General features: G+C 42.1%; 1 protein-coding gene across 1 annotated transcript; it reads left to right on the top strand.

Moving 5' to 3' along the window:
* The first annotated feature begins 6,492 nt into the window (after positions 1-6,492).
* On the top strand, positions 6,493-23,740 carry chrd (chordin). Its single transcript, XM_072393022.1, has 21 exons — positions 6,493-6,883; positions 8,886-8,989; positions 9,083-9,209; positions 10,756-10,902; positions 11,071-11,188; positions 11,426-11,513; positions 12,483-12,624; positions 12,808-12,945; positions 13,157-13,239; positions 14,696-14,843; positions 15,956-16,062; positions 16,546-16,825; positions 16,920-17,161; positions 17,255-17,368; positions 20,409-20,594; positions 20,783-20,876; positions 21,054-21,110; positions 21,261-21,364; positions 21,494-21,757; positions 22,313-22,406; positions 22,810-23,740. Exons 1-21 carry the CDS (start codon positions 6,739-6,741, stop codon positions 22,872-22,874), a joined length of 2,847 nt encoding a protein of 948 aa, XP_072249123.1. The 5' UTR covers positions 6,493-6,738; the 3' UTR covers positions 22,875-23,740.
* The last annotated feature ends 1,084 nt before the right edge of the window (positions 23,741-24,824 follow it).

Below are 24,824 nucleotides of genomic sequence, written 5' to 3'. Positions count from 1 at the left end.
CTTTTTCAAGGCAGCAGAAATAACTGAATCAATTTTGTAGACATTTTTTTCTCTACATTGACAGTTAACAGTTGGTCAGGTTAGGGCCCTGTCGTCCATTACAATCCAGTAAGATCCTCACCACTCTGGTTATAACATACAAACAAGGGGTCTCTTGTTGCATTAAATTATTTGAATGACACTTTGTTGTGATGAATGTGTCATATCATTGCTTCGTGTAAGAATAAAAATGATTAAAAGTCTAGGTGGCAACAAGTCTCTTCTATGTTTCATCTTCACTGGCTTTTCTCCTCACACGCCAGAGTTTGCACGTTTGTAAGTCTACAGATTTCATTACTGAGTTTGGCTGGGGAACTTGTGAAATAATAACATTTCACAATTTTCTCCTCGATTTTCAGGCCAAGCCTAATCTGAAGAACCACTGGTGCCGGCGGCTATTTACACTCATTCATTCCGCCTGTGACCAAACGACTAATGAATAAGCAACGCCAAACTAAAGTCCCTTACTCTGCCTCCACGTCTCAGGGATTGCGTTTACCCTTTTACCTCGAAGAACTACTACTACTGTTACTATTTATCATATAGTATAATAATACAAATAATGACAACAGTTCTTGCAGACAGAGCATACATCAGTCAAAGGGGAGTGAGGAGTTTGGGTTTTTGAGCGTCACTCTGGTGGATGCATGGAATCAGATAAGCTGCAGGTCAGACTCGGTAACAAGCGATGAGTCAGGGAGAAGCTTGTTTGACTGTCGCCTCTCGGAATACTCATCACGATGACTGTGTTCGTGTTTAACAGTGAAAATATTTACCACGAGAGTTAAAAAAAACAAAATGCGCGTGCCGTGACCGCTTTGGGCGCAGATCCCTCTGTGTGGATTTGTCGGCTCTAAAAAATAAAGTGTGTGGAAGCAATTTGACTCTTGTAAACAGAAATGAGAACAGAGTGATGAAGATTTCAAAGAGTCTGCCCGGAAGGATGGAGAGCGCGTGCTGTGAACGCGCGTGTGAGTATATTTGGCAGCTTCTGTTGGGTGGATTCCCGCTTTCTGAACGTGAGCCATGGAAAGATGCAGTGGTGAATAGAGGCTGCAGGAAGCCTATGTGCTGGAGTTAAGAACAACAAATATCCGACTCGGACTTCTGTTTTGCGCCTTGCGTCCAACTATTCTCCCGTTTAATCTGCCTAATTTTATTTAATTTCTACCGTCTTGTTTTAATTCACTCTTTTGTCTCAGTGCTGCGTGTGTAATGTGTACATGTCACTTCCAGCTGATTTGCTGTTATAGAAATGTTGGCCAAATACACCTTAAATTTGTATTTTGAACTATATTTCAGTGGCTATCAGTCTAAAAGACCCCCTTAGTGGTGGAATAGCTACATTTACTCGTGTACTCTTGCTGTACTTCTCCTTCTTTCTTTTCAGATGAAGATAATACTTCAGTCATACGTCAAAGAAACTATCATTGACCACAATTTAAGGAAGTAGCAACAGTTCACATAGCTCAGTCCATCCATAATTGCAAATATAAAAGAGAGTAGTAATATATACATACTCAGGCTTGTATCTAAGTAACAATGAACATGGTCACGTGTTGACTTAACTTACAAAACAAGGCTATGAAATCATTGTCACTGTTTATCTGAGCCCCTGTGCAAAATGTTTTAGTCAAAATGGAGGCTGTGAGGTAACTTGCTGGAAACTTTGGGGCATGTTGCCTCACTTTACCCTCATACCTTCTGATAAACTTTTTAAGCCTGCATAGTAAACTATCTTCTTAATTTTTTTTTTTTTTTGGTTTTCTTTAATTAAGATCAAGACGGTGATGTATACCAAAGAGACTAATAAAGGTTCAGCTTCCCTGAATGATCTAAAGCGATCGACAAAGTGTCTGGACTTTCTTATTTGTGTCAAAGGACCAAAAAGACAAAGAAATTAGCCTGCAAGGTGAAACCCGAGATGTTAAAGTCTGAACATTTCAACAAGTGATCAAAATACTTTCAAATGTTAGATTTCACACTGACTACAAAGCACATGTTTGCATACAGCAGGCTGGACTCTGCTGTATGCAGACCGGTTAAATCTTTTCTGAAAATGTTTGGGTAACATGTTGAGAAAGGGCACTCAGAGAAGGCTGAGCATACAATGATCCAGATCAACTTCAGTAGTCAGTAGCTGCTGAATTTTCTTTCAAAATTTGAACTCATTCATAACGTTTTGAGTGATCTTAAAGTGACAAACATCAGACACAAAATTTCCATAGCAGACATGAATAAACACTTAAAACATTAAAAGAAAGAAATCTTGACCCAAAAAAGGTTTTATATTAAAAAGTTTTTGACTTTTTTACTGTAAGTTGATGACATTAATACAGATCAAAATCTTCTCAAGACTGCTGATTTGATGTCTCTTCCATGCCACAGGACATGCTGTTTTGGTTGGTCATTGTTCTAAAACAGTATAATAATTAGATGACTTGTTTTGACTTCTGTGACCACCACAGCCTGCTAGTTCTGTCATAAATATTTCCTTTAGCCCTTCATAGAAGATCTGCTGGATAAAAGCCGTGTAGTCTTATTCAGTTATTCTTTAGATTACTTGTAATCAAGTATTTTTGTGGCACTGCTGCTGTTCCTAATGCTCCCCACGATCTGTCTCTATTCCAATAAGCATTAGTTAATGATTAATGTAGCCTTAATAACGTCTTTGGGGGCTTTTTTATTTCAAAGAAGGCTTCTAACAGATCTTCTTACTGATGTAGAATGCTTTTACGGTATAAAGCACAGAAACGCTGGATTTTGTCTATTTGGCGCCGTGTTTTCTCTAAATGTTAGAAATACACACGTCTTCTCTTTGAGGTGTCAAAATAAACCAAGCAGCCCCTCACACGCACATCCCCTCTATAGTGGGATACAGCCTCAGCTCGCTAATTGCTCCCAGTGATTATTATACCACGCTTTTCCATAACATCTGAGCTCGGATGAGAAGAAAAGAAGTGCGCCTTTCTCTCCAAATTCTCGTAATTGCAAATGGATGCAGTTTGTATGAATAAACATAGACTCTTAAAGACTTTCCTTATTTGCATATTGTGTGAGGAAAAGCCCTTTCCCCTCTTTTTTCCGTTGCTACGCCGGCAGCACAAAATTAGCTTTACAACTGAGCGAGCTGCCTCTTATTACCATCATTATCAGCATCAGCATAACAGTGGCTGGAAATAGCATGGTGAGCTCCTTGTTTTGTTGCTTTCTCGTTTGCCATTTAGGACCAACTCATGCGGGTTTTTATTTTTTTACAGCTCGCTCTGAGTTACATCCTGATGTGCAATGATCCGGTGATGGGTGAAGATTGGAGCTCCTGTGGTGGAAGGACAAAAGGAAACGTGGTTTAGTCCGGGTCATCTTGATCTGGATTGGCTCTGATTCTCTAAGGATGATTGTCCAGCTTCTTTAGATGAGTTGCATCATTTAACATGTCTGTTAACACGTTGATAGAAACATCTCAACTCGAATGCGCATATTTGGCAGTAATCCAACGGAGAAGGCACAACTACATCTGGGCATGAATCAGATTTATTTAAAGTGAAATAATACATTTAGGTCACATTTAGTAAACAACACATTAGCGCCCTTTTTAGCCTAGTGCGGTAAACATTCATTGTCACGTGAGTGTCGGAAATGTACACAGTTTCAGACTAATTGAAGGGGTGTCATTGTGAAAGCAAAGGGTCAAACATGCTTATCGGTATGGGGAGTCTGTATGTGATGAGCAACAGCTGACGTACACCATGTGTGCCTGAAACAGGCACATCTGCCAGGCTGTCAATGGCTCAGCAAACAGGATGCGGTCCCCTGTGAGTGTGCGCTGTGTAGTCAGGGACAGACACATTTTCGGGGGGGGGGGTTGTTTAACAACCCGCATTTATGACCTGCAAGCCGGAGCGTCTGACAGAAAAAAAGAGCAAATACACACGCAGTGATGGGTGAATGAAAATGGGCGTCTACCCAGCAGTGGCCTATGTGTGATTTACAGCCTGTAACTCCGTGCACACGCTCCCCGGGTTTGCTCTCACAGCAGCTTTAATGTAATTTTAATGATGTCATGTCTGCAAAAATCTGTTATCTGCATGTTCCTTCCCTATCAGCAGTGAATTCATATCAGGCTTTTGCGCTTTCCCCGGCTATATCCCTAGAGAAGAAAATAAAAAGGGGGAACAGTGAGTCTGCTTCTAATTAAGTTCTGATCGGAATCGTAAAAGACTCATAAAGCTGCAAGCATCCATACCCGCTGTTAATCGATTTTATTGGGCTGTAATGCTTCGTGGCTTATTAGAGATGACTTCAGAATTCACTCCTAGTCTTGGCTCTTTACTCGTAGACTTGAACACCGTGCAGATCAGTCCAAGACCAATAAAAATATATTAATTGAGCATGATATTACTCTGTAAATTGAGCGAAATCCAACGATCTGAGGCCAAAATACACGTATAAATTAAAGGAAAAGACATTATGTACTTCCTGTTAAATTAATTGCAAATGATCTGACTAAAGCACGTCAGGCTGTATAAACATGTACAAATACTAACAAATACATCACCTACAGAGGGTTAATGTGCAAGATTACTGATCTTTTTCTAGAATTTGTAAAAGTAGATTTCATTTGGAAATCTGACTATTTAACTCTTCAAGTCAAAGCAAATTAAAAGGTTTTTCTAAAATATTTCATCTGCTGCTAATCTTTTGAATAGAAACGATTTTATGCTTGAATCAGTTAACTTTGTAACTCGAAATTCTCACGAAAATGGATTGATCTGCAGCAAGGTTTTATCGGCCGATAACATCTTATTTTCGATCACCTTTTGAACCTTCCCAGAGACTCGATTTGGTGCTGGACGCCTCCAATACACACCAAACGCTCCCGTCAGCGTCCCAGCGGGGCTGTAAGTGTACTGGGTTTTTTTTGTTCACTTCAACAGACAATTTACCATCCAGTCTGCTTAATGAATCACCGTGTGCAATGCACAAGAAAAGCGTCGCTTATCACCCTATGATGAAGAGCAAACAGCCCATCATCGATTGAAATTGCTGGGAGGTGGCGGTGGGTGGGGGCGCGCGAATCCTCACACCAGAATGGAAGTGGCTCCCACAGGCAACATAATAGAACTCATACATGAAAGTAACACCTTGCGCTCTCACCTTTACCTGCGCCTCTGTCACAAAGCCAATTTTATTTGGGTGCCGACACGTTTTGTCGGTGGTCTTAATGTTGAGATGTCTCCTTGGAATCGAGACAGTAACACAGCTGGCTGTGTGCAGTGAAATTGGCAAATAGGCCCAGAAACATTACAAGTTATTATTAGTCTACAAAATCCAGAATCAATCCTTTATGCCAAACATCTCAGGCATATAAAAAGCCCCATCATTAGTGAACAGGATATAAATCACACATGAGCAGTACCATAGTAATGTAAACTTAAACCTTTTGTACTGCCCTGCCAAGGGACCATTGTGAGGAGCTGGACTGTTACTCATCCACTCGGTTTTTGTTTGATGGGAACATTTCCCGGATCTAATAAATGTCTCTTGCTGTTTATGTTGTGAAGCATCACATTGGCAGCAGTGAACTTTCAACCGTCGAAGTTAATTAACTTCTGGCACCTGCACGCATGCAAGAGGGCCTCCACATTGAACAAAATCACAACAAATAAGATTTAAATAGACTTATCCAGGTAGGCTTGAGTGCAAGGTCTAAAGGGGAGCAGAGAACCAGGAGAAATTCCAACTATTTTCATTTGTTTCTGTTAAGTCACTTAGGTCTCAGCTCCAAACACACTTGAAAAAATAAAACCAGCCACAGCAGCAGACACACATTCCTTACTGTACATGATCTGGAGATTCACTCTCTCTCTCCACAGGAGCGCTCATGTTGCTCTGCTCTGTGTGGGTGTCAGATGACTTTAAGTGGGCTTCTCAACATACTGTTCAGTTTTTTAAGCTTCTATTCCTACAGAGTTTGAAAATCGGAGCAAATACCCATAAACTTACGAGGAGAGCAAATCACAAACAATCGGGAGCATTTGGTGCCAATCAACATCCCCACGATCAGTACCAATCAACAGAGAGTACCACAGCGAGAGAAGCGGGCAGAGAGAATCAGCTTACCAGGAAACCAAACCCTGGATCTAATTAAGTCTCCATATAATAAAGCTTTTTTTAAATCATAAATTGATTGTGGACATCATGATATTAATGAAAAACACATCTCTTCTGTCTCTGGAACTTCATATAAACAGTGCATGATGAAAGATTCGATAGAAAAATCTCCGACTCGTTTCCATATGTTAAGCTTTAGAGAATTGATTGAGGCGTCGATTTCCCTTTCCATCACCCACCCCCACCCATCCCATCCTTCATCTTCCTCTCCCCTCCTCCCAGTCAGTGGCTGCTTTAAGCTGTCAGCGAAGCCGGCTATAAAACCGAGAGGGACGGCTCTGAGGAGGCTGCTGATTTTGGGGAAATACTCGCTGTACAGTTGGTTAGGTCCCGCCTGCGGAAAACCTCTGTCTGACTGATACTGGGATCATTTTAACAGGGTACTTTCGACCTAATGACAACGAAGAGCGGGCTGTGACGAAGGAACTGGCATCGTTTATCAGAGTGTGTCATTAGTTGTGTTAAGTTGCCTCATAAAATACAAGCACTTGGTGTTTTGGGGGAACTATTTTGTGGAGATTTGTGATGCTGGTTCCCCGCGCGCTCCGCTCCTTTTTATGCGTACTGAGTTGCGCGTGGTGGCTTCGCACTGGAGCAGCTTCGAGGCTCAAGTCTCCTGCTCTGCCCATCCAGTCCGAGAGAGAACCGCTCCCCTCCAAGGGTCTATCAGGTAACACACCAACACGTCCAGTGGGGTTAGCTTCCTGTGGTTAAAATGTGTGGTATTAGGCTACAGCGTCGCAGAGAGAGGAGACAGCACAACTCTGTTCATGACATTGAATGGCTATGTTCAACTCTTTCAACTGTGAACTGGCTACACCTTGCTGTGGACAAAAAAGAGAAAAATAATCTTATTCGGCACAACAAGACACTTGCCATATATTTAGAACCTTAAAAGAATTTAGCAATGCATTGTTATAGTTACAGTTTATCTGACTGAAGGGGGCAGTCGCGAGTATCCAGTCGCATGAAGATATGAAAACCTCCACATTTTCTTGACGTATATGCTTTTTTTATTCAAGTTTCGCCTTGTTACATTGAGTACATTGCTGTTGCTATTGTTTTCAGTCGACCAATGAACTACGTTTTTCTGCAAACGTGTGAGTTATTACAGTCATCAGGTTTTTACGTGCAGTACTTGCGCCTCTTGAGGGCCAGCTTTGAGCAGAGCTTATCTCTGCCTGGGAGCCGCACGCGCCAAGGTGAAGCAGCAAAGCTTGCCAAAGTATTCAAGTTAACATAAAAAGTAGTGATAACGTCTCCCACACGGAGCCTGTCTCCGTTAGTTCCCTGCTAATATTCCTCAGTACCAGTTGCTTCGTGTTTCGGCCCAAACCCCTGAGTCATAACCGCAGTGAATGCCTTTTGATTCATGTGTGAAAGCCCCTACATACAGAGCTCACTGCGGTTTTTATAAGGTAAGAGTTCAGAGGAGTGGCAACTCCATGTTAACCACCGTCTTCTACCATGTAATTCAGTGCTGGAAACTGTAATCAATCGACTTTCCATTACAAGCGTTGGCTCCTGGGAGATGATTTATTTGAGCAGAGAGTGGCAGGCAAAGCAAGAAGTTTGGCTCTTTTTAACCCAACGGGGCTTTTTAAAGTGTGAAGTCTCTGTAATGAAAGAATAATGTGAACCAGGTTGGTAGCAGTGAGCAAGGAGAGCCATTACACCGTGTCAAGGTTGTTTGTATGCCACACACACGCACACAATGCTTATAGGCAGTACTCCTAAACAGAAATAACTGTAATACTGCTGTAGGGTCTCAGTGTGAGCAACACTCAATTATGCTTGTAGTACAACAATAATACCTATAAGTGCTGCTTTCCCCTGCTGTAACATCACTTCAGCCCCAAACCTACACATTAGGACAGGGTTGTGTTTTATAGCTATGACTATTTAACATACTGGTGAATTAAAGTGAAACACCAACTTTGACAGGGTGACTTTCAGCTTTGAGTCTTTTAGAGTGTTCACGACCGCTTTGGGTAAGTATTGAGGGAATTTTGAGTCTTTACGTTCCGTAAAACTGCTTTTCAGAATCCTTCTCGGCTGTACGTGATTCATCTGATGCGGGTGTAAACGCAACATCAGCACTGTAATCAGTGTCAGTTCTTTTGGGATTCACATACACTTGCTAGTATGTAGGAAATCCTTTTGTTTACTTTTCGAAAGTTTTGATTTTTAAATTACTTACAAAATCTTTGCTCAATCATCTCTTTGAAAAAAAATTCATGCCTCTGCTATGCCTGGTCTTGAATCATTTAGATTCAAGGCTGAATACCAAAACTCACAAGGCATTCAGGGAGTTTCTATCAACTCTGACATGTCTGGGCACAGATCTATGCAACTATTATTTGATTTTATGTCAGAAAAATCTGTCTAGTTTGTGTAGTTTGTCGTTATGGGGGTATAGACTGATACGTCTATTTAATACAAGACCTAAACTTGCACTTTGTCTTTGTCTAAAATATCAGGAACCACAATCCAGCTCGTATCAAATGCGCCAACTTTACTATCTTTACATAAATAACTGCTGCATGAAGTTACAAAGCTTATATATGCTAATGTATTTTTACTAATTTCCTAATCAAGATGGAGTGTGGTTTTCAAAGAAGCAAAGAATTACTTGACGTTTGAACTTGATAGCAGCAATGTTTGTGTTACAGGATGCTCATTTGGAGGTCGATTTTACTCTCTGGAAGACATGTGGCACCCAGATCTGGGAGAGCCCTTCGGTGTCATGCACTGTGTCCAGTGCTTCTGTGAGCCTGTGAGTTTCATCTCAATACTTTTATACTATACTCTGTGTCAATGGATGAGCAGGTCGAAACAATCAGTTGACTGTTGTCTGTTTCTCTGACAGCAAAAGAGCCGTCGTGGGAAGGTGTTTGGGAAGGTGAACTGCAAGAACATCAAGCAGGACTGTCCGGACCCAGACTGTCAAGACCCCATCTTGCTTCCAGGGCATTGCTGTAAAACCTGTCCAAAAGGTAATCATCCACTGACAGAGACTCACCTCCTTCAGATCACAGACCATCCAGGTTTTAGCTGTTCTAACTACATCATAGATAAATGGGAACAAAACCAAACAAAACAAGCAATCTCAGCGAGGGTTTCTTTATTCGCTCTCTGTTGTGCTCCTCTGCACCAGAAATGACCTGCTCTCCATTATTTCTGTTTTCGCTCTGATTCATACCTCTATTTTTCCTCTTCTTCTTCTTCTTCTTCTTCTTCTATCTAGAGCCTGTTGCACTCTCAGTCCTTTAGTTTTTCTCTTCTCAAGGTCAGTCAGTTATCCTTCAGAACAGCTGTTTGACACAACCAGCAAGTTAATTGATTTTCCACTCAGCTGCATTAGACGCACATTTTCTAAACTAGACCTCAAGTGAAAGTACCACCCATGTGTTAAGCTCCACTTACACAGAGCCACCTACCTTACCTACACACTGCTGCACACACACACACACACACACACACACAGGGTGGGTCCTAATCCTGCTCTGTTATTCAGCAGATTGGGTGTTTTTTCTGTGCTGTGTCTCTGGTAATGGAATGGAAAGTAAAGGTAAAGCACAGCAGGGACAACGTTTTGCTGTGTGTGTCTGCGTGTGAGCGTATGTATGTGTGTGTGTACATGCATGTGTTGTGGTTAGGTTTTAAGGAAAAGGTTGAGTGTGTTTGCTTTAGCTTTGGCACCATTGCACCTGGTATGTTTGTGTAACTGATGGAAAATGATGTGTGTTTGTGTATTTATGTGTGTGTTTGTGTCATAACTTAGTGCACCTGAGGATACAGTATTGCTTAAGTTAAGTAGGAAGAAGTGAGAATGACACTACCCAGAAGTCTTTAAGCATGCCCAGTGGAGCAATGGACAGGGGGAGGAATGATGAGGTGTGTGTGCGTGGGTGTGTGCGCATGGGAATAACACACAAAGAGAGAAAGCAGACAGTCCAATGGAGCACCTCAGAAAATAGCCGTGAATAAGGTTTGGGTGACTAAGAGGCAGTGTGTGGTTTTCTTTCTCCAGAATATATCAAGAGGGCTGTGATTTGCCAAAACTTTTCATGTGCCGCTGTGTGTATGTGTGGAGCCGTGAGGCCTACACATGACATCAGGATGCGCAGCAGTTTGTGTGGAACACAGAGTCATTGTTTAAATTATACGCCGGTGTTGCTTCCAGTTCTCCTTCAGCCCTCAGTGCTGGGTAGTTCTTCATGACCAACAGAGAAATAAGTTGGATTGAAACTTCCAGACAGTCTTGTTGTGTCTTGTTTTAGCTCTGTTACACAAAAAGCCTTTTCAACACCATAATGACATTGATTCATTGATTCAAGCTTTTCTCAAGAAAGTAATTATAAAGTCGATGAATATTTTTACATGATCAGAGCAACTCGGTACATTGAGAAAGCTAAATGTTACTGTAGCCATGTTGTCAAACCTCACATTTTTATAGCAGTAATGATAAAGGCTCGGACAGACATTCATCAGATATAGCAACATATGAAAGCTGTTTTTGTGTTTTCTTTCTTTCTGTAGGTATGGATGACAAAAAACAGGCAGACTCTTTGCTGGACAGCTTTGAGTATTTCCATGAGAAGGGCAAAGAGGATGACCTCCACAAATCTTACAACGACAGATCCTACCTGAGCTCTGAGGACACGAGCCCAGGGGAGAGCCGCACCGGTAGGTGTTGAGCAAATAATGTGGTGCTTGAACAAGCACAACGGAAAACACCCACACTTTATCATCTCTAAAAATCATCCCAAGAATTCAGTTTTCAGGACTCTCCTTCAGGCCACATCTACGTACAAGGTAATGAAATTCACTTGGCCTTTTTCTCTGCCTCTGCAGACTTCGTAGCGTTGCTGACAGGAGTGACAGACTCGTGGCTACCCAGCTCAAGTGGAATTGCCAGAGTTCGCTGTACTCTGACCAGAACCAGCTTGGCCTTCTCCATCACATACCAGAGGTAAAACGTAATGCGTGTCGCAGTGAAAAATCCCTCTTTTGTTTTTTTGTAGATTTAGTCTTTAGAGACATTCCAGTTGTTTAAACCATAGCTTTTTGCTGTGGCAGTCAGCGTTATGGAAGAGAAGGCTAGATAAAAGATTAGCACTGAATATAAAGCTTTGTATCATTTCCATATAATTCACTTTTTGTCCCTGTCTTGCCTGCATCTCCCTGATATCTCACCCTTACTTTCTAGAATGGGCCGCCCCAGTAAAATAGTCTTCCTGGACTCAGATGGAACCACAGCTTTTGAATATAAAGTCCCAAAGGGACAGTCAGACACGGTAAGACATTACAAGAACAGAAAAGCATCTCCTCTGGCTTCCATCAGTATTGTATTGGTCACATGTGGATGTGTGTCTGTTTCCTGAAAGGGAGAGAAACGAAGTGTGGTCACGATGAATGCTCTCATCCCCAGGACGTTGTGTTCAAACATTGACTTCTTTTCTCATAACTCGCTTTGCAAAAATAAACCGTAAACACACACACATATATACACAGTGACACTTCCTGTCCGCTTCACTGGCTCTTTCTAAACATCACAAACTCAGGCTGATTATCAACATGCAGTCACTTGCTCGCTCACACCAAAAACTAACATCAGAATTCAGGCCAATTTTATCTTGATAAATCAGTAAAGGGATATGTTGGTGTAAGAGTAGTAACCATACATGCGTGTCCACCTACTCCCTCAGGTCTGATTATATCACTACACATCATTTCCAGCCAAAATATACACATCTCCACATTCCATTTCAGACCTGAGCGCTCAGTTCAGTGAGGCAGGAGCCCCTTTACTACAGGTCCCAGAAATTGGCCTGTTTTTTTTTTTTTAATAAATGACAGCAACAGGCAGCAGACGGCCTCATAGGAAACAATCTGGTGCACAAAAGTAAGGAGTAGGGGTTTGCTGAAGCAGAACGTTTGGAGAGAGAAAGAATTTTTCACATATTACATCACTGCCTAGCAGGGGGACAGAGAGTATTGCTAATTAAAATGCAGATTACCCCTGAACTCTTGAGTTATGAGGTGTCGGCATACTGCCACATTTCTTCCCTCCACTCTGAGAGAGAACTTGTGGTTTTATGTCTAAGCTTCACAGCCAAGATTTGAGAGCACAATCACATAATTCGATGCATTAAGCAGACATGAATGTGATGGCTCTCTAAATATGTTTTGAGTAGCAGAGAAATGACAACACTTTTAGGTTTAATAGTCATGCCCAGTTGCACCTTACCTGCCTGTGTTTGCAGATCTGTGGAGTCTGGAAGAATGTGGCGAAACCTCTGTTGCGACAGCTGCAATCTGAGCAAATGCGCATCAGCATGATCACGTCTACAAGCAGACGAGAAGAAGTGGAGGGAAAGATCATCAAACACAGAGCGCTGTTTGCTGGTGAGCATGCTGAGCAGCTGTGTGTTGTTTTTTTCAAAGAAGTGGCTCTGTATATGTTCACCTATAATCTTTTAAGACTTTTGTAACAGATGTATTTGTATGGCTTAATTGTTTAGGGTTTGTTCGGTGTCTTTTAACACTATCCAGACACTATTTACTAATGTCTATGTCTGTTATGTACAGAAACATTCAGTTCACTGCTGACGTCAGAGGAGGAGAACTCAGGCATGGGAGGCATTGCTATGTTGACATTGAGTGACACAGAGAACAACCTGCACTTCATCCTGATCCTGCAAGGTCTCATCAAACACAAAGATAAAGGTGAGAGGAGAGAAGAATGCAGTGGGCTGAGGTAGCAGTGAGAGTGAATACAGTGATCATATAATGCTTTAAGTTCACTCTGTTAATCATGAAGGAAACAATAAAACTTCTGCGGATCATTTCCCACAAATATCTTTTTTCAAGTCGGTTAACCTCTGAATTGACTGAATGGTATCGGGGACACAGAGTAAACAGTCTTGTCTCTCCTCAGAACCCCTTTTGGTGCCTATTCGAGTCCAACTGGTGTACCGCCATCATGTCCTGAGAGAGATCCGAGCCAACATCACCTCTCATGTGAGTAGTCATTATCTACAGTTTGGTCAGAAATGAGCTTTGAAAGTGAAAATATGTTAACAGGCTGTTGTCTGGCACAGACTGAAGAGGCAGTTTTTGGTTGGAAACATGACACAGTGACAGTCACACTCCATCCCCTCTTCCATCTCCTTGTCTTGGAAATGGATGTGGTTTTGTCACCACATCCGAGCGATGTCACCGCTGCTCTGATTACAGCTAACCATCTGATACATGACAAGAGTGATGGAGAGGGACAGAAAAGACAAGAGAAAGTGTGCAAGTGGAGCCTTGGCAGGAGACAGATGTGAGCAAGGGATGAGGCACAGAGGAAGAGTGGAGGGGGGTAAAGAGGATGCACTCCTCGGTGCTTACACACTCCTTACACATGTCAGTGGTTAGTGTTCTGTGGCCTGAGATGAAGGGGTGGTGATGAAAGGTGGGTCTGTTTTTAATTCTGCCAGAAACTGCATGAAGAGCCGCTGTCGAGCTGAGTGGTTGGAGAGACCGTCCATAAAAAATGTGGAAGGTTTGAGCTCAGAGGCTGGCTCATGAGCCTTTAAACTGTCCCCGAGTTAGATGCTGAATATTTCTGGTAGGATTAAGTATTAGAAGAATATAAACAGCATAGCACAATTGTTTGTTGCCTTTATTTTTGTGCTGTTTAACACTGAATAGCCTGATAGTCCTCTTGGTGTTACTGTTCTGCCTGATTCACACAACACCACAGTATATCCCTCTGCACCATACCCCCCCATGATTCTGTCCATTTATCCTCAAAAAGTAACCCCCTCCCTGTTTCCAACCCTGTTTCCAGCCCCTGTTCCCAAGCTGTTTTGGCTGTCTGCTTGGTGGATTTATGCCTCATGTATATTTATATTGAACTGAGTCCTCAGGATCATAAAAGTAACATTTCTTTGACACTCTCATACATCTGTCCTATTAATCCAACATTTCTCAACATATTTTTGGAGTCCAGACTGTCTGCCTGAAATGAAACCTCTTCCAGTATGAAACCTGTTAAGGCAATGCAGCCCATATTTTTGCTTCATGTCCAAGTGTGGGCCTGTGAGTGGGGTGATGAAAGGGTCATGTGTTCCTGTGTGACAAAACTGTTTGTGTCCTAATGGGTTCTTACTTTGTCATGCCTTTGTGACTGTTGTGTTTATTTACTCTTGAGCAGCTTTTATTGCTACGCTGTCGGTTTTTTCTTTGTTTAGAGGAAACTAAAACAAGTTGGAGTTCGAAACAAATCACCAGCCCATCTCTCACTGAAATAAGTTTGAGGGGGTTACTTTGGTAACATGTCAGTGTTGCATCAACATCATGTCAACATGCTCTGACATGATGATGTGACATTTCTGCCATTTGTGTACAGTAGAATGTGGTTTCACATTTATCTGCTCGTTGACTCAAAAGTGATATTTTTTCTTTGTGCTAACTATCTCAATGTGTGCAGGATCCAGACTTTGCTGAGGTGCTGACAGACCTGAATGGCCGAGAACTGTTCTGGTTGTCTCGTGGTCAGCTAGAGATTGCTGTGGCAACCGAAGGTCACCATCAGAGAGAAATCTCCGGCTTCATCACTGGCAGAAAATCTTGTGACAGTACGTGTCTCTGACTGATTTTCTTCCTCATGCGAGCTGGTGTAGACACAACAACTGAGGCTGTTAACATTGTGGTCTGTCTCACAGTTGTTTCTGCTGTGGCTACTTTTGTCATTGTCCTCTATGAATGCTCTTTCTTTCTGTCTCCATTCTTTCAAGTATTATCGCTTGGGGAAAAGCCTTCATACCTTATGTTTGACTTGGTGGCCCATCGAGACTTTGCATGCATGCGTGTGTGACACAGATGGAGGTTTTAGAAATGATGTGGACAGCCCAGTTGTCTGAAAGCGTTAAAGAATGCACACACAGTCTTACCATGGGACACGTATATGAACATGCTCTTTGTGTCCAGTACCATGAAACACTTGTCGCACACATATACCATCACAGATACACACAAAGATGCTTGCTTGTAAAATGTTTACACAGACACCAGCTCATATACACACTGGTGTTGCCAAGGTGAGAGTGTGCTGAACCCGACACTCCGTGCTGGTGTTATAGTGCTATGATTAACAGCTTGACGTAATGTATGAAGAATTCAGGCCCGACACACTTTTCTCTCTCTCTGTCGCACTTTCTTTACCTTCAGCTCCAGTTTCGGTGTTATTTGTCATCTGTCTGTGTGCCATTTTCAAAATTTTCTCTGCACTTTTCTCCTCCTCCTCTGCCACTTGTTCCCCCCTGTTCCCTCAGCTCAGTCTTTTCAAACCTGCAGCAACGGTTACCTCATTCTGAATTCTTAACCTCAGTTGGAGTGTTTTTTATGCGCATGTGTGGGTTTGCAGCAAAATGTACTTTCTGGTTTCACACACAATAGCTTGATCAGAAACGCAGTCTGATGGTGATTACACTGAATCTGCCCCCTTGATGACTCTTGGAGCTACATGACAAAGATGTGTGTAGCTGTGGAATGTAAGGGAACATATCATGCCACCTTTCCCTCTCTAAGCCAACAAGAACTTTTTAACACGACATAATCACTGCCTCCTCTTGCCTGCAGTCAGGTTGCACTATGGTTTGATGGAGGGGAGGTCCGTGTGGAGAATTGATACTTTAAGTAGAGTGATCAGGAATCTGTTTCTGATGCCAATCCTTTTTTTCTGGCTCAGCCATTCAGAGTGTGATGTCCAGCGGAGATGCACTAACCCCAGGAAAGACAGGAGGTGTGGGATCTGCTGTCTTTAACCTCCATGACAACGGAACACTGGACTATCAGGTAAGGATCTGTTCACTCTTTCAAGGCAAATTTGATTCTTTATTGTTATATTTAGTCATTATTATATTAGGACCATATTATTATTATGCTTTGCTATGGAGACAAGTTTACGTGTTTTGAGTCACACCTGGCCAGGTTAAGAGGGAGGAGATCCACTATAAAATGTTTCTGTAAATGTTTTTAATGGCCTCCTCCTCACTAAACTGAATGATAAACATGTTAAACACAACAAGCCAGGAAACAACCCATTAAAATCATTGATGATGCATGTGCACTTTTCAACCAGAACTTACGACAAACATGCAGTGAGGAACTCCTAATCGTTAGACACCCAATAAAAATCTGTCATTTGTCGAAGGTTCTGTTTTACTGACATTAACACACCAATTTAGTAATCAGTCACAATGGAATGATTCAAAGTAAACAATTTGCAACTTTAGTGCAGGGGGAATTGACCCCTTCTCCTTCTTCTCCCTCCACCAGGTTCAGGTTGCAGGTCTCACCAGCACTGTTGTTGGCCTCGCAATTGAGCTGAAGCCACGACGTCGAAACAAGCGCTCTATCCTTTATGATTTAACACCGGAGTTCAGCAAGGAAACAGGGCGGGCAGTGGGCAGCTGGAGTCGTCTGGAGGCTCGACACATCCACATGCTGCTGCAGAATGAACTCTTCATCAATGTGGCCACAATACACAACCCGGAGGGGGAGCTTAGGGGGCAGATCAAGGCCCTGCCTTATAGTGGCCTGGACCTGCCCAGACATGGTATGGACCCATGTGTTATACTCTGAATAACTTTAAAAGGTACTGTATGCACGCCCCTTCATTTATCGAGCTCATCTTTTTCTGCTCCCAACAGAGTTGCCCATCCCTCTTGCTGGCCACTTTGTGTCCCCACCAGTAAGAACTGGCGCTTCTGGACATGCCTGGGTCTCAGTAGACAAACAATGCCACCTGCACTATGAAATAATAGTTGCAGGCCTCAGTAAGACGGACGACCTGACTGTGAATGCCCACTTACATGGACTGGCCGAGATCGGAGAGCTAGATGACACCAGCACCACACACAAGAGACTGCTGACAGGCTTCTACGGCTCACAGGTACATCTATTTACAAGCAGACACAATCAAATGACCCACATAAAACTTGTGATAAAGAAAGACACTGAAACACCATTTTTCATCTGTCCTCAGGCTCAAGGAGTTTTAAAAGACACTGGTGTTGAACTGCTGCAACACCTGGACCAGGGAACAGCCTTCATTCAAGTTAGCACCAAGCTGAATCCCCAAGGAGAAATACGAGGACGGGTATGTAAAAGAAAAGCCTCAGAGTCGCAACTTTTACATGCACGTTAATCCACAGACACTTACAGTATCTACAATCGTCCGACTGATTTCTGTTTCTTTGCGTATTTTAGTGATTGATTAGAAAGGCTCAGTCTTGTCCCACAAATAAAACAGGCTGGTTTCCTTTAGTTTCACAACTGATGAGTTGAGAAACGACCAAGCTTGCAGGACAAGGGAAACCTTCAGAACTGGAGGGAAAATAAGTCAGAAAATAACTGGAGTTTAATGTTTATGGAAAAAGCTACTGGTTGACATGAGATTCTGATACTGATAGAATGGAGAAGCTGGCTGGGAATACAGCTGAGGTTTGACTGAATGACAGCTGTGCACATACACAGGTGGTTGCTTAGAGGAGGTTCCACGCCCCCTTCACAGCCCCCATGAACACAGAAGAAGAGGTAACAAGAGAGAGAAGCACCATTCTCAGAAGACACTGTGACATCATCATTGTACAACTACAGAACATACATCAGTTTATCCACACAAGTATTTTTCTAGTAAAAGATCATTATCTCCTAAACTACATGAAGCAGTGTAGTGGGGACCAAAGTTTAGCTTCTTGAAATATTTGTTTTTTATTACGTTTGTGTTTATGCATTTAGCAGACGCTTTTATCCAAAGTGACTTACAAATGAGGATATAACATTACAGCTAACATCAAAGCTAACAATAAGCTACATAGAAAGAAACCCCTTGTCAGACTCTGTCAGATGTGACAGGGGTGACAGTGTAGAGATAGAGTGCAGGCATAGAGGAAAGTACAGAAAGAGAAAGTGCAGTAGAGGGGGTAGGGAAGTACAGGGTAAGTGCTAGGATAGGAGCTAGGTCTTAAAGAAACTCTTGAAGACCCAGCTCTTCAAGAGTTTCTTGAAGATAGACAGAGCGCTGTTCTAGTAGCGGCTGATCAAAGACCAAACACGTCGCGTTCTGGACCATCTGCAGCGCTTTCACAGCACAGGTTAGGAGACCATTGCAGAAGTCAAAGCGGGAGATGACCATAGCCTGCACCAGGAGCTGCATGGCGTGTTGAGTTAGGTATGGTCTGATCTTTTTTATGTTTAGCAATGCAAAGTGGCATGATCGAACAACGGAGGTAACATGATCTTTAAAGGTTAGTTGGACATCAATCATGACACCCAATTTTCTAGCTGCCTTTGATGGAGCAAGAGATAGGGATCCAGTTTGGATGCAGATGCTGTGGTGCATGGTTGATTTGGGTGGGAAGACAAGCAGTTCAGTTTTAGAGAGGTTTAGTCGGAGGTGATGGGTTTTCATCCATTTCGATATATGAGAGATAGTCTGAGATTCGTGCTGAGACCGTGTGGTCGTCAGGTGGGAATGACAGATAGAGCTGGGTATCGTCAGCATAACATTGGTATGAGAAGCCATGTGATCGGATGATCTGGCCCAGTGAGGTGATGTATATGGCAAAGAGAAGAGGTCCCAGTACTGAATCTTGGGGGACCCCTGTGGCAAAGTGGTGCGCTGCTGGAGTGTGACCAATCCAGGATGCTTTGAATGACCAACTATTGAGGTACGATTCAAACCAGGAGTGTGCGCTCCCTGTGATGCCCATGCTAGAGAGTATGGATAAAAGGATACAATGGTTGAACGTGTCAAATGCAACCGATAAGTCGAGCAGGATAAGTACTGAGGACTTAGCTGTCGCTCTGGCTTCTTTTAAGGCTTCTGTCACAGGCAACAGAGCCATTTCAGTGGAGTGTCCACTTTTAATCCTCGGGGTATTAAAAAGTCTTGAAACGTCTAAAATGCAATCATTTGAATTTAAGGCCTTAAAATGTCTAAAATTATCTTAAAATTTCATAAAATGTCTTAAATACGAATTTGAAAGGTCTTAAAAATGTATTAACGTTACTTTTATTTAAAACAAATGCATAAACTTCAGTCTTGCTTTTAATTATTTTGATTTTTCAATGATTTTGGCTCATCTCCAAAGTTAACAGTAGAACAACTATTAGTTCACAATAGAAAGGCTTCTGATCTTTTGAGTTAGGTTAAGCATTTTGTATTCCAATGTGAAAGAGCTGTAAAAAAAATCCTAAAATCCTTCATGCCTTTTGTACTTTTTTGCCGGTATGGTTGTGAAATGGGTCTTAAATTGTGTTCATTATGGTCTTGAATAAATCTTAAATTTGACTTGTTGAAACCTGCAGAGACGCTGGTAACAGTAGGAGAAATGGATTGGAATAGATGAGTGGGAACAGGGTCTAGTGGGCACATAGTAGGACGGCTACATGTGAGAAGTTTAGATACACAGCTCTCAGTGAGAGGGGTGAATGAAGAAAATGATGCATTAGGACTTCTGCATGCCAATTTTGTGGTACAAGGTTCGGGTGTGGGCAGTTCGGTAAACTGTTTGTACTGATTAATACTGATTGATTGATTGATCAGTATGATTTTGACACTGATTATGATAAAGAAGATTTCTGCCTTGAATGGTGTAGTAGAACACTGAACTGATTTTTTTAAAATGTCTGAGGTGTGCTGTTTTGGGCTTTTCGTTGTTTCTGATTCACATATTTAACAGAGAAAAGGGGAGCGCTCGGTTGGTGAGCTCCTTTCTGTGTCTGAATGATTGGGTGGTGACCCCCTGGATACAAATATACAAAGCCACCACAGTTGTCCATAAACATTGCAGGTGAATTTATTGTGTGATTAGTTGTAGACTTGTAGACTGCCAGAAGGTAAGAAGAAAAGTGATCTAACACACACACACACACACACACACACACACATACTTTCATTACAGTCAGATTCAGCCATTTTGATATGGGGCTGGAGGACAGAAAAGCTTAATTTACAAAAACTTAACTAGTCCACTTAAGAAGCAGCTTTTAGCCCTTATTCTTTTTTCTCTGCTTAGCTGTCACCCGTCTTTCAATCTTAACACATTCCACTCTCTCTTCTTCTGTTATTTCATGCCCTCAACCTCCATTGATCACCTTCTTTTCTTTTCTATTCACCCATATCTGTTTTCCAGGTCCATGTTCCAAACACCTGTAGGTTTGGGGCCGGAGGGGAGGCGGAGGAGTTTGACGACCTTTTTGTGAAGGACCCCGAGGAGCTGAAGAAAGACCCCCATACCTGTTTTTTTGAGAATCGGCACCATGCTCATGGTTCCCACTGGACGCCCAACTATGACAATTGTTTCTCCTGCAGCTGCCAGGTGAGGATGACAAAAACACAGATGCTGCAATGAAAAGGAGTCTTTGATTGTTTATGAACAAGACGTATGTTTTTCTCTGTTGTGTTTGAAGCATTTAAAGAGAGTTAGAATGGTTATGTAGAGTGAATATGATGTGTCATCTATGATCCCAAATGAAACCTACTGCTTGTCATCCTGCTGTTCTGCAGAAGCGAACTGTGATCTGTGATCCAGTCATCTGTCCAGTGTTGACCTGCTCCAGAACCATTCAGCCTGAAGACAAGTGCTGCCCGATCTGTGATGGTGAGAAAGATTACTTGGTGTTAGAAATGGTAGAAATGTTCTCACAGGAGATATACTCACCTAAGTTAGGTTTCAGGGCAATTTTATTCTTTGGGTGTCGTCCTAAAGCATTCTGTGCAGCTGTCAGAAAGATGGAAACTAATGGAGTTTTTGTGCTTTTGTTTTCGTCATGTAAAGAGAGAACTGAGCCCAAGGACATGAAAGCGTCAGAGAGAGTAGATGAACACCCCGAGGGTAATATTTTATTCATCTTTTATTGTATGTTTTCACTCTGCATGGTTCTCCTGTACTACATTTCATTTATAGAATGTGTGCAAATAGATTAACTCTGAGTCACTTGGGAGTTCTCCACCTGACAGTCCTGCCCTGTTTTTTGTCTCTCAGGTTGTTACTTTGAAGGAGACCAGAGGTTGCATGCCCCAGGAACCACATGGCACCCGTTTGTTCCTCCCTTTGGATACATTAAGTGTGCTGTCTGCACTTGTAAGGTAAATCAACGCCAATAAGCCAACTCAGATGTGTCTGGATTTACTTTCCAGAGTCGTCAACTAAGTTTTTTTTTAGCTGGAAATGAAGACGTGTTGCTAATTTGCTGGTAATGTGTATTCAATCCACAGGGATCTACAGGGGAGGTTCACTGTGAGAAGGTGACGTGTCCTGTGTTGACCTGCAGTCACCCGGTGAGACGAAGTCCTTCAGACTGCTGTAAGGAGTGTCCCGAGGAGGAGAGGACTGCTGCAGGTGTGGAGCACAGAGACATGATGCAAGCAGACGGCCCACGACACTGCAAATTTGGAAAGAACTTTTACCAGAACAGTGACAGCTGGCATCCCAGGGTGCCACTGGTTGGCGAGATGAAGTGTATCAACTGCTGGTGTGATGTAAGCAAGAAACGTGACCCACAAAAACGCACTCAAAAAGGAGCAAACAAATTGGAAATTATCTCATAAAACATGGACAGGTCAACAAAATTAATGATTTTTGAGATCTACTTTTGTTCCAGAAGAAAATATCTAAATCCTAGTTACTGGAATTAAAGTTCAAAATAAAGCCTTTGTACATAATAGAAAACAAGTACGTGGATCGGAATGATCATGAGTTGGTACATAGGACGAGGTAGTGGAGTGGTATGATTGCCACCTTCTGTGTGGGAGACCTGGGTTCAAATCCCCTGCATTAAAGGTATTACCTCCAGTAGGTTTCCTTAGGCAAGACCCCCTTTACCCTATTGGCCCACCTGTTTGGATAAAAATGTAAACATGTGTAAGATCAAAAGGAGATTGCGGTGATGAATGGAGAGATTCATTAAAGCTGGTCATCTACAAAATGTACAAATGTGAGATTAACTAAAGAAAAAAGCCACAAAACTGCTTTCATTTCACACTTCATAGTCTGTTTTGTACTAATCCCTGTTTTTCTTCTGGTATTCTCTGCAGCACGGTGTGACTAAGTGTCAGAGGAAACAATGTCCATTGCTGACCTGCTCCAACATCACACGTTCAGAGGGCTCATGCTGTCCCGAATGTGCTGGTGAGAAATAAACACACTCCCACACACCCTGACAAACAGAATCTGCATATTTTTACCAAGTATTATATGAATACAGTCTGTTGTGTATCCTGAGGCAGTATAAAAATGTAATATCTGTACACCTCAGCAAAGAAATCCTTTGTATATGTGGCCATTTGCTTCCAGGTGTCTGGCTTTAAGTTGATTTAAATATAGTTACTGCTCGTATCAAAGCAAAACGTGAAGACCATACAGCCGTACTTAAAGCAACAGCAGAGAAGTTTGTGAACCTTAAAACTATGGTTTTTTTTGGAAGTGGATTGACCTTTGTTATGCACATTCCCAGGGTGTTACATCTCAGAACTGTAGGGGAAGCCAAAGATTCTCTAGTGTTACTTTAAAATTAGTTTTCTGCTTGCCACAGATCACATAGAGGAAGAGGACCTGATGATGAAAACGTTAGACAAAAGGAGAACATGGAGACACTGACTCACTGGGATGCACACGCTCCAAAACAACCCCATACCCTTCATCTTCACCCTCCTCCTCCTCCCACATGGACCTACTCCCATAGCTGCGCACTGGGCCCACTCAGCCCTCACCTGACACCCACCCTGCTTTCAGCTTTAAGATTGTAATAAGGAGGATGGAGACTATAAATGTAATAAATCGAAAATAAAAGACTTATTAAATGAAGGATTGAAACTATGGGGAGGACCAACCAAACTTTAATCACCTGCTGCCTTCTGCTTTCTGTGTTGCTCATTTTCTCAAAACAGCTCAATGGGACAAATAGTGAAGCTGTGACTCCATCACAGCTGTTCAACAAGACAGGAATCCAGCTGGATTTGAATGTCAGTAAGACTGCCTGAGCTGTTACTTCACAGACAGAGCTTCTTTTTGAAGTAAAGCCATAGTTACAGGTGTCACTGGACACAGTGACCAAAGTGTTGCTTAAATCAACGTGAATGTGTGAGTGCAGGTATATGTGTGTGTGTGTTTAGTTATTTTTATTTCTTTATTTTGTATTTTGATAAAGAGTACGGCTAACCAGCAGTACAGACGCCAGAACAGTGAAAACCTGGAAAAAGTGTCACTGTCTTTTCTGCCTGCCTGCAGCTTTCATTTGTTGTAAGAATAAATTTCCACTCAGTATCACTCCTGTAGCTGTCGGGATCGTTTCTGTTTCTCTGGGAGAAGCGCCTCATTTCACCTCTGTTTTGGTTGTCTCTGTTTCTATAAAGAATTTAGTAGTTTTGAATACGATTTTCAGTCATTGTGGGAAACGAAGCTGGTTTGTATTTTGTATTTATTGAATAGTGTGGAAACAAAATTAAAGAAAGCTGTTTTTGGAATGCCTGTGGGTTTGCTTGTCCCAAGAATTCTCTATTTCTCTTTTATGTATTTCTATCATATTTTTTTTGTCTTGATCTTGACTTGTAGATTTTATTGTTATAGTTTTGTTGCTTTCTGACTCTCCTGTTTCTTTGCAGTTTTCCTTTTTGCAGTTTTTCCACATGTGGAGCTGTGATCAGGGGGCGATAAGCCAGACTGACCTCACTTTATCCTTCCTCTTTTTCTTCCTCTAGTGTTTTGCCTTTCTAGCATCTGCCTCAGTTTTCATGCATCTCTCTCCTGGTTTTTTCCTTCTTAAACTTATTTTGCTGACGTTTCCTTACTTCTTTTTTTACTGTCCTTCGTCGACACTTTTCCTTGAATTCCTTTCCTTTTTTATTCCTCCTTTTTCTGTTTGACTTTCTGTCCTTTTAATTTCCTTTCCTGCTTTCTTACTAAGTCAGCACATGTGCTGTGTAATATTTTGTTCTTTAGATGCCTCCACATGTGCACGCACATACACACAAACAGAGTGAAGACAGAATGAAACATAAACACGTATTCACAGATGTGCACATGTACAAACTCTTAAAATGGGAACACACACCTTGCCAAAGGGCAAGCACAGTTCTTTCCAATACACACATAAATCTGTTACTGAACTCTGCTGGACGAAATGCATTATTGCACTGTTAGTGGCCATTAAAAAGCAGCTGGCTGATGGCACCAGCTGAACTCCAGTATGTGTGTGTGTTGCTGTGTATTTCTGTGTGTTTTCCAGCTGGAAAAAGCGCAGAGGGTTGTCAGAGGTCGCTGGTGGGGGTCAAAGGTTAATCATCCTTAGCTGTGGTCTGTGTCAGCCTGTGATGAAAATGAGATGCAGACCAGCCCTGCACCTGCACATGTACACCTGTGTGTCACAGGTGAAAGTAAATACATAAATCATAAAAATTTGTGCTAGAACATGACTAATATTTCACAGCACATGATTTATCCAAAGTCCACCAGTTTAGGTAGTTGTTTAGTCTTTCAGAGATAGAAATCATTTGACCAGAGAATGGCTCAACTGAGTAAGCTGGTGCCCCATGAACAGAGGGTGTAGCT

Source organism: Leuresthes tenuis, unplaced genomic scaffold, assembly GCF_036924035.1.
Source record: "Leuresthes tenuis unplaced genomic scaffold, fLeuTen1.0.hap1 SCAF_9, whole genome shotgun sequence".
Taxonomy (NCBI): Eukaryota; Metazoa; Chordata; class Actinopteri; order Atheriniformes; family Atherinopsidae; genus Leuresthes; species Leuresthes tenuis.
The sequence above is the reverse complement of the archived record's forward strand: the minus strand, read 5'-3'. Positions and strand labels throughout refer to the sequence as shown.